This window comes from Amborella trichopoda, chromosome 9, assembly GCF_054954075.1.
Source record: "Amborella trichopoda isolate Santa Cruz 75 chromosome 9, AtrichopodaSantaCruz75HAP2 v2.0, whole genome shotgun sequence".
In the NCBI taxonomy this organism is placed as follows: Eukaryota; Viridiplantae; Streptophyta; class Magnoliopsida; order Amborellales; family Amborellaceae; genus Amborella; species Amborella trichopoda.
In genome coordinates, this window is record NC_142344.1 from 4,049,663 (window position 1) to 4,062,545 (window position 12,883).

The 12,883-nt window shown below is 36.3% G+C and overlaps 1 protein-coding gene across 1 annotated transcript; it reads left to right on the forward strand.

Annotated features, from left to right (window-relative positions):
- The first annotated feature begins 1,092 nt into the window (after window positions 1–1,092).
- LOC148780312 (transcription factor bHLH111-like) lies at window positions 1,093–7,087 on the forward strand. The gene is made up of 7 exons (XM_088847172.1): window positions 1,093–1,726; window positions 2,057–2,720; window positions 3,113–3,235; window positions 3,435–3,506; window positions 4,372–4,437; window positions 4,559–4,603; window positions 6,675–7,087. Exons 1-7 carry the CDS (start codon window positions 1,296–1,298, stop codon window positions 6,843–6,845), a joined length of 1,572 nt encoding a protein of 523 aa, XP_088703298.1. The 5' UTR covers window positions 1,093–1,295; the 3' UTR covers window positions 6,846–7,087.
- The last annotated feature ends 5,796 nt before the right edge of the window (window positions 7,088–12,883 follow it).

Below are 12,883 nucleotides of genomic sequence, written 5' to 3' on the forward strand. Positions count from 1 at the left end.
ATAGACCACTGGGTCATCCATCATCCACCGTAATGATAAACGCTACATGGGGATGGAGAGAATGATACCAAGAAGACACGATCAATTGTGAGTCTTACTTCTTTTCCATCACCGTCCATTGTTTCAACAAACAATGATTACTGAATTGACCATATTTCTCATAATTGACTGGATTATAGTCCAGCTTCTAGATAAAGAGTGGACCCTCCAGAGCAAGACACGAGCCGTCGTGGTCCCGCTTTCTTCCATACCCATCCATTAATTCAATGGATGGAAATGATGGTCCAATTAACGTGTCTTTGTTTTTTCTTCTAACTAGGCCAAGTATGCATAAAAAATTTGAATTTTTAACAATTGCCCTTGGCTATTTAATCTGAGATCAGAAGGTTAGAGGTGTATTATAAAGTTCAAGAACCTTTTTTTGTTGAACTTCAAACTCGGTTAGTGAAACATCCCAGGAATTTAGGAATTGTAATTCATCTTGTTAATATGCCTTTTAAATCACTCATCCGACCATATAAAGTGGGTATCAAAAATTCGGTCAGAGAAAATCCTCCTAAATAGATCTTTTACCTGACGGAGCAATACGTCAAGGTTTAAAAAAAAAGATCGGTAACTCTAATCGGTCACATCCATACTCGTGTCGAATCGAGGGAATCGTTGGATCGGATGGAAAGAATCGGTAATTTTTGTCCCAAAATATTTTTAGAAATAATTAAAGAAAAAACTATTCATCATTTTTTTTATTTTTTATTTTTCGTTTGATTTAGTGAAGAATTGGTCAAAATCGGTGAAGAACCGGTCGGACTAGATGAAGAATCATCGGAATCGGCAATTCGGCGAAAAAATTGGCAAGTCTACTATTCTGAATCGACCGAATCCCATTTTTTTATCGGATCCAAGACAGTCGTGGCTATTCCCGATTCGGATCGCCCAATTCCGGAGTGGATCATTGATTTTTAAGCCACTGCTATACGCCTTCGTACAATATGGCTATCCCATGATCCATTGGACTAAAATGTACTATGGATTATAAGATCCTCTATCCCATGGTCCATTGGACTATAAGAACCTCCAAAGGGAGAAAACAATACTGGCACCTGCCATGAGTGCTCACGTGCGGCCACCCCCTTGAACTCTCCAAAGCCCTTAATCACAGGCGGTCATCCTCTTCATACAATCATTGCCCATGACACTAGTGGAGAATACCTTGGGCCAGCATTTTCTATTGTCTCCCCCCTCATTTTTTAAATCTCCGTAGTGATGTCATCGCCAACGGATAACTCTGCATAAATATGCAGTATAGAGAAGCAAAGCAGCATTTGCTTCTCTCTCTCTCCTTTTCTCTTTCTCTTCTCTCTCTCTCTTTCTCTCTCTCTCTCTCTCTCTCTCTTGCTGCAATGGCTGAGGATGGTTCAGAAGGATCTGTTGCCACTTCTTCATACACAGGAAATTGGTGGAGCATGGTCACTGAGGCCCACAACAATAATCCTCTTTGCAACTGGGCTAGTGAATCTCCAAGCTTGAATCCATGGAGGTCATCAAACCCGAGCTCTGATAAGATAGATGGTGCAAACTCTTCTTGTGAAGATGAGATCTCGACTTCGTTTACAAATGCTTCAAACCATTCGGGGCTCACGATTGACTCACAGGAGCTTGTTGAGTCACCAATAGCTTTGTCTGCTGAGCCCACATCGGAAAATCACTTATGGAACCAAGTTTTATTGTGTGTATCTCTCTCCCTCAATCTATGTTTCCTGCAGTTGATGGATTTTATTTTTGTACTTCATTCCTTTTTTATGCTTCTTGGATCAAATTCTTCTACCTGTGAAATTTTTCGTCACTCGGAAAAGAAATATCAGCCTCATAGAAAGCAAATTCTTAGCTTCAATTTAACATGCTGAATCTAGAGTTTAAAACCAACTTCCTTAGAAAAAAAATGATTCTAAGCCTTTATTTTTCTTCCTTCAAATCTATTCTAGCCTTTTTATTTTTTTTGTGCATTTTTGAATGATAAGGAACCTAAATTAATCTTGGTTCTTGTCAAAATTTGCAGAGGAGTTGGAGCTAATGGAGAGATGCAAAATGGCCATGATGACTGCGAAAATCTCCTCGATGCTTTATCATCACAGAATTTGACGACCCAAATATTCGAACAAGGCTCTGATTATGCAAAAAAGCTTGAAAATTGCTGGGAATTCCCAAACCCAACTTCTTTTAACCCATTAGAGAAGCATGTGGGCAACTATAATGGCACCTTAATGGAGCAAGAACGACTAAATAGCACAACTGATATGGTTCGTAACTGGTCCATTGCACCACCAGAGCAACAAAAACATCAGCAATTTCCAACCCACAGCATTGATATCTGTGATATTTCTCTAAAATCCTCTTCAAATCAGTATTCAGAGTCTGCAATCTCTCAATTTCAGCTCTCAACTGGATCAAAAATGAAGCAAGAGGTTCCTGATTTGCCAGCTCTTTCAAGTAATAGGAACTCTGGTCTTTTGCCATGTCTCAATGATCTAGTCATGGAGGATAATAAGTTTTACAGTGGGTTCTCTGATGCATCATGGTCAAATACAAGGAATTTCTCAGACGTGATTCCTTTCAGTGGGTGCTTGAACAAGCCACTGCAAGATTTTCAGGCGTCCAAGTGTTCTATTAAGGGAACCAGTTCACTGGACCTTAAGAAACAAAGGAATGAGACATCCTTTGTGGTAGGTTCTTTTTGGTGAATCCTTAGTGTAGGTTTATTCTGCATATCTTATGGATTTTAAGACCCACATAAACCTAGATAGATAGTAGATTAAGAGACAGAAAGAGAGTTTATTTCTAACTATAACATATCAATTACATAAAAGCCATAATATATCGATAAATGTCATTTATTGTGTGTGTGTGTGTTTGTTTGTATGTATGTGTGTGTATGAGAGAGAGAGAGAGAGAAAGAGAGAGAGAGAGAGAGAGAGAGAGAACATATGAAATACATAGGAGCTGTAGTATTATTATTTTTAAACATTCATAGGAACTATAATATCTGAATAGATATTATATCAAGAGTTTCTTTCAAGTGTGGATTCAAAGTGAAATGAAAACTAATTGTTTTCAGGCAAGAGGAAATGGTGGGGAATGTGGGATCTTGAATGAGGGAAAGAAAAGGAGGCCAGAAAGCCACTCTGATGCAGTCTTTAAGAAGCCAAGGAATGAGAACTCTACAGTGGGTTCCCTCAAGGTAAAATAAAGAGTAAACCAAAGAGGGTTACAAAAGGTTTTTATAGATCTTCACATATTGACATAATTACTTTTAAAAGGTCATGGATGTATTCAAATAGTTGCCAACATTAAAATAAGGGGAAAAAAACAGTGGAACCTTCAGCTTAGTGGTTGTTTAGTTTCTATCCAACACTATTGGGTTTCCTTGAAATTTGCAGGTGCAGGCCCCAAAGGTTAAGGTAGGAGATAGAATCACTGCCTTGCAGCAGATTGTATCACCTTTTGGAAAGGTATGGTACCACAAAACATAATAATAATAATAATAATAATAATAATAATAATAATAATAATAATATTATTATTATTATTAATAATAATAATAATAATAATAATAATAATAATAATAATAATAATAATATTATTATTATTATTATTATTATTATTATTATTATTATTATTATTATTATTATTATTATTATTATTATTATTATTATTATTATTATTATTATTATTATTATTATCATCATCAGTATTAATAGTAAAACAATTACTTATTATTGCTACTAGGATCAATATTATCATGATTACTTCTATAATGGACATGGTCAGTGCACCAAGAGAAAAAAAAAAAAATTATCATATTATATTTATCATAACAGTGCTAAAAAACCAGACAAGTTCCACTTGGTCTAAGCCCTGTTGTTACGCAGGCTCGGAAGGCTAATAAGTTCGGAACCAAACACACTCCCACTGTTTTATCATTTTCTGTATGAATTAACTGAAGCTCTGACTAAGTCGGCCGAGTCCGTTGAACCCGAGTCAGGCTTGAGACCCCAGAGAGTCCTTATCTTCAAGCATTGTGTGACAAGTTCAACTCGGTCTCACCCGTATGACTTGGACTCAGTAGGCTACTGAGTTCAGAATCAAACATGCTCCCACTGTTTTATTATTTTTTTGTTTGGACTTCGTCGGCAAACTCAGTTGAGTCAGTCGGACCGACTTGGGCCTAAAACCATAAAAAGTCCCCATTTTTAAGCACAGAGTGAGAATACTGCCACTATTATTACTTCTGCCACAACCACCACCACCACCATATCAATATTGTATTGTTTTGCAGGAATATTTCTAAGACTTGCATGTGTTTATAAATTGCAGACTGACACTGCATCAGTTCTCATGGAAGCAATAGGTTACATAAAATTTTTACAAGAGCAAGTCCAGGTAAAATCTAAAGCCCACCAATAATTTCCCTTCTTATTTCCTTTTTTTTTTTTTCTTTTTTTTTTCAGTCTAACAGCAAGTAATTCTAACGTTACAAATTATATCAATACTCTTGGTGCAGTTGCTAAGCAATCCGTACATGAAGTCAGTTGCAAGCAAGCAAGGGGTAAGTGCAAAACCCTAAAAAGTGTTGCAATTAGTGCTGGTGATTTTAAGAAATTCCCGAAGTACCCCTAGGTCATTACTTTAGAATTAAAATATTTCCAAACAACCATCCGGTTTCTAAGGGGAACGAAACCAGAAAAAGTGCGAAAATGACAACCACTTTTCTCCATGGAAACCCTATTATGCAACACGCGTACACAAGAAGGTTGGTAGGGGAGAGAATCCAAAAGATGAAGCGTCAAATGTTTTTAGATAGAGAGAAATGGGAGATTGGGAAAAATATTTTACTACTCTTCAGGATAATTTATTGTGTAGCTTGGATGTCTGGAGACTCCCTAGATGTTTTAAATTGTTGTGGAAGAGAGAGAGAAAGAGAGAGAGAGGGAGGGAGGTATAATTGCATTTAACAGAAGTTACAAGAGAGAGAGAGAGGGAGGGAGGTATAATTTTACGGGAAAATATCTTTTTATTTTTATTTTTAATTTATGTATCTCATGAGATTTACGAATTGAAAATATTACTTGTAAGCAAAATGTTTCAATTTTTTCTATCTTACAACCCTTTAAACCCATTTGACCATAAATTATTGACCTCAACAACTTGTGAAATGACTCCCTTCCCTCAAAACCTAACCTCTAACCTACACCCTCTCTCTCTATACTCATTCTCTCCCTCTCTCTCTCTCTAAACTTCACCACCACCATCCGCCACTCTCTAAACCGTGAGCGCCACCCCATCCACCACCACCACTTTATACACAAACCCTTGTTTTCCCTCTCCAAACCATACACAACACCTTCATCCATAACCCTTAAACCCCCGCTTTCTCCCCCTTCTCACTTTTCCGGCAACACCTTCTACTTTTACGGCAAAAAAATAATTCCAAGATGATGAGAGCAGCGGCTCCGGCCAAATTTCCGCAAAAATCAGCAGCATTGGGCCTTGCCTTCGCTTTGGTGTCACCTTTCAGGCTTATTTAAAGGGACCTTTGAAATTTCCGGCCAAAATCAGCACCAAATTTCCAGCCAAAATCAACACCAAATTTCCAACCAAAATCACGACCTCTGAAACTTCACATGGCTTATTTAAAGGGAAGCCGCATAGGTTACTGTTCCCAAAAAAAACAGTTGGTCCTTGGTTTACCGTGTTTCCAGTGGCCGAAATCTGGCCACTCAGGTCATTGTGGGTCATATCTAGGCTAACAAAAATGGGGAGATTTCCTAAAGTTTCAAGGATTCTACCTGAAAATCTAATGTATGAGAGGTTTAAAGTCCCAGAAATTTGTTTTAGTTTGCCGATTTCTTTTGGGATTGAGTCATTAAATTGGTTATCTGATAGAGAGATAAATGGAGGGCGTAGGTTAATGGGTTTAGAGAAAGAGAGAGAGAGAGAGAGAGAGAGAGAGAGAGAGAGGGTGTAGGTTAACGGGTTAGATGGAAGTTAGGTTCTGAGGAAAGAAAATCATTTCATAAGTTGTTGAGGTCAATAATACATGGTCAAATGGGTTTAGGGGGTTGTAAGATACAAAAGATGAAGACCTTTTTGCTTACAAGTAATATTTTCAATTCTTAGATCGCATGAGATATAGAAGTTAAAAATATGGGATAAGGGGATATTTTCCCTAATTTCATTTAGAGTGATTTATGTAAAGACCCTAAAAATTTTTCTAAAATACAAAAGGCATCATTTGTATGTGAAATCGGTTTATCCACCTTCTTTTACTTTTCCCCAAAATTACCTCTCGGTCCAAGAATATCTTCAAACTAAAGTTTAATTTTTTTATTTTTATATAGTTCTTCGTTAGTAGGGCATTACCCTAAAGCTTGGAGCACTGCCCTACTAATGGAAAAACTTAAAAAAAAGTTAAAATTTTAATCTAAAGGGTAATTTAAAAAAAAAAAAAAAAAAAATGCAAGTTGACCAACTTTTTTTTGTAATTTGTGAAGTATTTCATATTTTAAAAAAAAATTTAAGGTCCGTACGTAAATCACTCTTGCGTTTAAGAGAATTACAAGTATATCAGTACCTCAAAAAGGGCAGGAGGTATAATGGACATCTTCAAAAATTTTCAGGATCACAAATCATGGGGTGGTTTGGAAAAGAAGGATAAATGTGATGCAAAGGTGGACTTAAAGAGCAGAGGGCTTTGCCTTGTTCCTGTTGCTTGTACACCCCAAGTCTATCGCGACAACTCGGGATCAGATTACTGGACCCCAACCTACAGAGGATGCTTGTATAGATGAAAGATGAGAGAGAAAGAGAGATGAGAGAGAAAGTGCAAAGAATGTACAAGTTCTTATGTTGTTTGGCTTAATAACTGAACAATATTGGAGCAGGACCCAAATGGGTTCTTGTTGATAGTGTTGAGTTGGTGTAAAGCCTCTCTCTTTAGCAAGCAGAATAAGTCTGTGTTGCTAGTTTTACTCTCTCTCTCTCTTGATAAAGTGTTGTGTGGATATAAAGCCTCTCTCAACTTAGCAGAAAAGTGTGTGTTGCACTCTCTCTCTCTCCAGCGTGTGTTGCAAAGTTATTCTCCTCTCTCTCTCTCTCTTTCTCTCTCTCACTGATTGCTAATAAAAGCTTTATTTTGAGAACCAACTAAGATACAATATGGGAAGGGGCCATACACGACAAAGGATTAAAGCAAAAAGCATAATCTCTTGCAAAAGTGTGTCCCCTGAAGTGAGTTGGGTCTGGTTTGTGAAATGGGTGCGGAGGGTGAAGAGTCGTTTCTAATAAGAGATTCAGTGTCTATTAATCAATTTGAATATACAAATTTATTTTAAATAGACAAATATACATGACATTAATAAAAATGAAAGACAACACCTATACTCTACCTAGACTAACCATAAAATACAACATAGTGTACCTATCCTTCTCATATATATTGTTTGCAATATACACCTTCTATATTAACTTGATAGACAATATATACTTTCTTTTAACATGGATAACATATGCAATATACGGATGACACATGTGTAGGTCTACAAAAGCTTATAGAAAACCACTGCCATATATACTTCGAAAAGCTTATAGGAAGCCGCTGCCTTATGAGAAAAATAGAGCTGCACCTCAAAAACCTGTTGTTGTTTTGGTGTTGGAAAAGCCTTCAAAACTGACTCTCTCAAACTCATAATTGAAACTTGCACTCTCTCTCTAGTTCGGCATACACAATGGTTTGTATAGGGCTGCAGCTTTAGAATGCCGTTGCTCGGAACTTGCCGAAAAAATTTATTTTGGCGCTATGAACTAGATTATTTCAATTTCTGATAATTATGGATTTAAAAAAATGTATTATGCCCCCAAAATATTGCACCATGTAATGCATGATATGGCACATTTATTTTTAAAAGAAATTGTTTTATGCTGGCTGGACCGCATGACTATATATGCAGTCCAAAAAGTGTAAAGCATCTATTTTAAAGATGGAAACAAGTAGGTGTTTCATCTAAAAACAACGAAAACTAACGGTCCAAATGTTTTGCTACTAGAATTATTATTTTTATTTTTAAAATTTATTTATTTTTTCATATTCATGTTCTCCATGTTAGAGATTACATGTCCTTAAAAATTAAATCCAAAAATCCATCTCAAAAATAGATCTATTAATATGCATGTATTTCTACTATGCGGGCTTGGCTGCATAAAAACCGGATTCATTTCTAAATATTCACAATTATGTCATATCTGAACTGCTTTTGAAGCATCAAATTAAATAATTTGAGAAAAGGTTGACAAGGGAATAGATTTTTAGGTTATCTTCATGGTTTTAGCTTCGAAATTGTAAATATTTTTTTAGTGGGATTTTGAGGTGCATCTTTGCTTTTAATAATAAAAAAAGTAAAAAAAAGATAACCTATGCCCTAGGCCAAACACAAACATTATCAAATGGGAATGATCCTGTAATAAATCGAGGTGAATAGAAATCGTTGAGCCATTACTGATTAGCTTACTCAGAAAAAAGGAGAAAAATGGCAAGCACAGTGAAAGGCATGTTTTCTTTTATGTTTTTTATATGGAAAAGTATACAAAGATATTATGTACTTTTGATGCAGACAAATATTTTTGTCCATCTGATTTCAAATCGGGTGGCTGTAAAAATATCATTGATTAAACTTAAAGCCTAAAAAAAAGTATCTCAAACTTCGTGATACACCCCGAGACATCCAATTTGCTACCTAGTGACAATAAATTTAAAAATTCATAAATACATAAAGAGAGAGAGAGAGAGAGAGAGTGAGAGTTCTCACTCAAGGTAAGCTTTCGTAATTTACTTATTTGGGATGAAGACTTTAAGATGGTCTCTCCCATTTCAAGCTCACTAGTTCTCACATTGTACATCATTTCCCCTTTAGTGATCACTATATAATGGCCACAAAAAAGTGTTCTCCAAGTTTGGAACTTGAGGACTAAATAAAAAATAAAGAAAATCAGTTTCCATGGTTAGAAAGAGGAGGCTCTAGGCCCATTCTTATAAGTAAGAATATTTGGGCTCCACATCGAATGATCTACAAATGATAATAGAGAAAGGGGGTGTTAAGCAAAAAAAAAAAAGGAAAACTAATGGTTTCATGCGGTGGCCACTCGAGAGGCGGCCAAGAAATTTGAGAACAATGAAGGTAGAGAGAGAAAATACATACAGGAGCACTTGTTGGGGGTAGTGATATTCATGAGAGCGTATAAGACTTTCGAAAGAGAGAGAGAGAGAGAGAGAGAGAGGGAGTGTGTAACATGACATGCTTTGTCCTTTGTGAGGCGTGCATTCATTCAAGTGTCCGTTTACTTCTTAGAAGAGGTGACGCAGAGGAGAGAGAGAGATAGAGATGGTATTCTAGAGAGAGAGGGAGAGAGATGGCATGCTAGAGAGAGAGAGATGGCATGCTTTGTGTGTCGTTGCTTTCATTCATGCATCCGTTTACTTCTCAGAAGAGGTGACGCAGAGTTTAGAGAGAGGGAGAGAGGGGTCATGCTTTGTCTGTCCTGGTGTATGCTTTCATTCATGGGATCGTTTACTTGTTTGAAGAGTGACGCGTAGGTCAAAGTGTCAAAGGGTCATTTCACACCTAAGATACACTCCAATTTTTACATAGACTAATCGAGTCAATACTCAACAGTAGAGAGAGAGAGGGGTCAACCGATTAAACCTCGGTCTAAGTAACTTTGATGTTTAGAGGTCGTGATTAATCATTAATGACCCAAAACATCTTTCATACTACAGACCACATAAGAGTGAGATTAGTTAGTGCGCACTTATAATGTGCTCTTGTTGGACCATATACTGTCTATCCAGTCCTTCGGGAAAAAAAGAAATGATTCTATAGGACCTTTTTCCACCCATAAGTATAAGACCCCTAAAAAATCACCATTAAAATTGGTACGGATCTTTAAAAAAATCAAGTTCTACACTCATGTGATAATTTTTTTAGAGATCTATGCCAACTTTAATGGTGATCATTTGGGATCCTACACATATGGGTGGGGAAGGATCCTATAAGATCATTACTCTTTTTTGAATCTAAAATTTTGGGAACTGGAATCACTTATTATTATTTTCAAAAGTAAAAATTGGAATTTCAAAGTTTTGTAACAATTAGATCTCACCCTCAAAAAATTGGATGCTCCCAGTTCAATCATGAAATATTTTTCTTTCCAACTGTAAAACAGACTATTTGAAAATTTTCTTTTTTGAAGTTTGTATATGAGTTCACAATTCGCATCTCTAAAATTTGGTATCCTAAAATTATTCCTTGATTGGGCTTTACCCCATAGAGTAAATGGACAATATTCTCCTGCAGGAGCATAAAAGTTTTTCGGAGGTTAGTAAAATAGTTGGTGGCAGGTATGAGGCCTCATTTGGATGTTGATGTCATATTGTTCCATACTGTGTACCTTGAATTCTTTGGTGTATTGTATGTATTTTTTATGAGATTGTATACTATAAGGCTGTATCTTTTTTACAAAGAAGTCACAATCAATCATAGCCTTTAGATGTCGAATTAGATGGCTCGGGGTGTGTCATGAAGTTTGATTTTTTTTAAAAAAACTTTGAGTCTTGTCAATTACATTCTTACAACTACCTAATTTGAAATCTATTGAACAAGAGTATATGTGAACTGCTCTTGCAAGAGTATGAAATCTTTTAATTTCATAAAATAGTAGGTAGCAAGTATGACGCCTCATTTGGATGTAGATATCCTATTGTTCTGTAAATGTGTATCTTAGGTATATTTTTTATGTATTTTATATGGGATTATATACTATAAGACTATGTATCTTTGTTATATGAAGATCACAATTAATCTTAGCCTTTAGATGTCGAATTAGATGGCTTGTGTGTGTCACGAAGTTTGAGATTTTTTTTTTTTGGGAGGGGGACTTTGAGTCTAGTTAATTATACTCTTACGATCACCTGATTTGAAATTTGACGGACAATAATGTTTGTGACCTCCTCATACTAAAAGTAAATGATCTTTTTGTGTAGTTCTCAATTTTGTATTGATTCGAAAGCCTCATGCTCTTCAATTCTAACTACTGGGTCTGAATTCATGTATTTATTAGTATATGGTTTTTTTGTGTGTGTGTTTAATTAGTGTTTGAGACATTATATAAATTCTCTATGTGTTTCTGGTTCTATGATTAGGATCTCGTGTATGTGAGCTTTCTTGTACTTTTGGAGAAGCATAACGAATGTGTTGATCCTATTTGCTTCTTCTAGACGTGATTAAATTGGTAATGAACCACATCAATTTCTGTGTTGTTTTGTGCTATTATCTTCTTGTTCTGTTTTCTATGTGTGATCATTGTTTATTGTTGTCTACTCTTATTTTTCACATTATAACCGGCCATCTAGGGTTAGGGTTTTTCACACAATATCAGGGTTCCAATCCTAAGGTGGCGCCTTGAATGGCGGAGTAATAAGTACTCACACCACCCACTTTTGGGTCTTGCCATGTCCTTATTTGGGATGCCCAAAAGGGTCATAGCTCTATAAACCCCTAAAGAGAAATGCCATTTGTAATTAGGGGTGGCAGTGGGGTAGGTAAGGTTGAGCCCAAGTTGTTTGGACCCAGGCCCAACTCTTTAGGTTCTGAAACTATAGCCTACCCTGGATGATTGGGCTCAAGAAGCCCAGATCTGACCCAATTTTTAAACCAAGATATTTTCATTTGTTGCATTGTTTTGCATCATGATATTTCATTTTCTTATATTTAAATGGATGATTGCGATGAGGATTTGAGAGTCTTTTGTTTTCTTTTTCTTTTTCTTTTTTTTCATTTTATAATATTTTTTCTTTTTTAATGTTAATTTGAGACATAGTAAAAAATGAAACTCTAGATGTCACATTGTGGGGCCTACCTTAACTACGACTGCCTAGAGCATGTTCTCAAGCTTAGTGTTAGAAACTTTCTAGAGAAACAATCTATAACAATTTTTGTCGCTTGGGTGGTTTGGGCAAAGTTTCGTATGTTAGCCCATAAGGGCCTCCCCAAGCCCGAGAGATGATGGGACCTAGCGTGACTAAAAAACGGGGTTTTGTTGTTAGGATTAAGTATAGCTTCCAAGCCTGACATGGGAACTGAAGGCCTATTAAATTAGGTTTAGTCACCGTTTTAAAGCCCGCTGATTTTCGATTTGGATCGCTGATCCAGATGCGGAATTGGTCGGGACCGAATCAGCTTTGAAAAACAAACACTATTTTTTTTTTTTTAGATCACCAATCCTGAAAATTCAAAAATAATACAGATTGCCGATCTAGCTGATACGAATCAAGATGTGGAGGGGGGGGGGGGGGGGGGGGGGGGGGGGTGTGGAAAATCCGTCCCACCGATCATTTTTTTTTTTACATTAGGTTTAGTTGTTTTCAACATCTCACCCTTTACAACCCTTGTTTGTTATTTTCTTTCGGGGAAATATACAATACGGTACTTTATCTTTGTCAGAAGAAGATCAGAATCACCCCTGGCCATTAGATATGAGAGTGGATGGCAACGGTTCATGCCATCTACTACTCCCAAAGTCCACGACAAAATATTGTTGAGCATTAGTAGTTTCATTTCTTTATAGGCTATTGTGATCCTCTTGTATCAAAATTAAAGGATCTCATACTACATAGAGTTCCTTTTCATACATGAACTAGCATTAATTGAGATCGTGTAGAAATTACGCATATATAAAAGTGAGGTAAAGTTCTCCTACCTTTTTTTTCTTGGAATTCCTACCAAATGTTAAAAAAAGATGATTTATGGGTTGGATTGTCTACTAACTAATTTTGTAT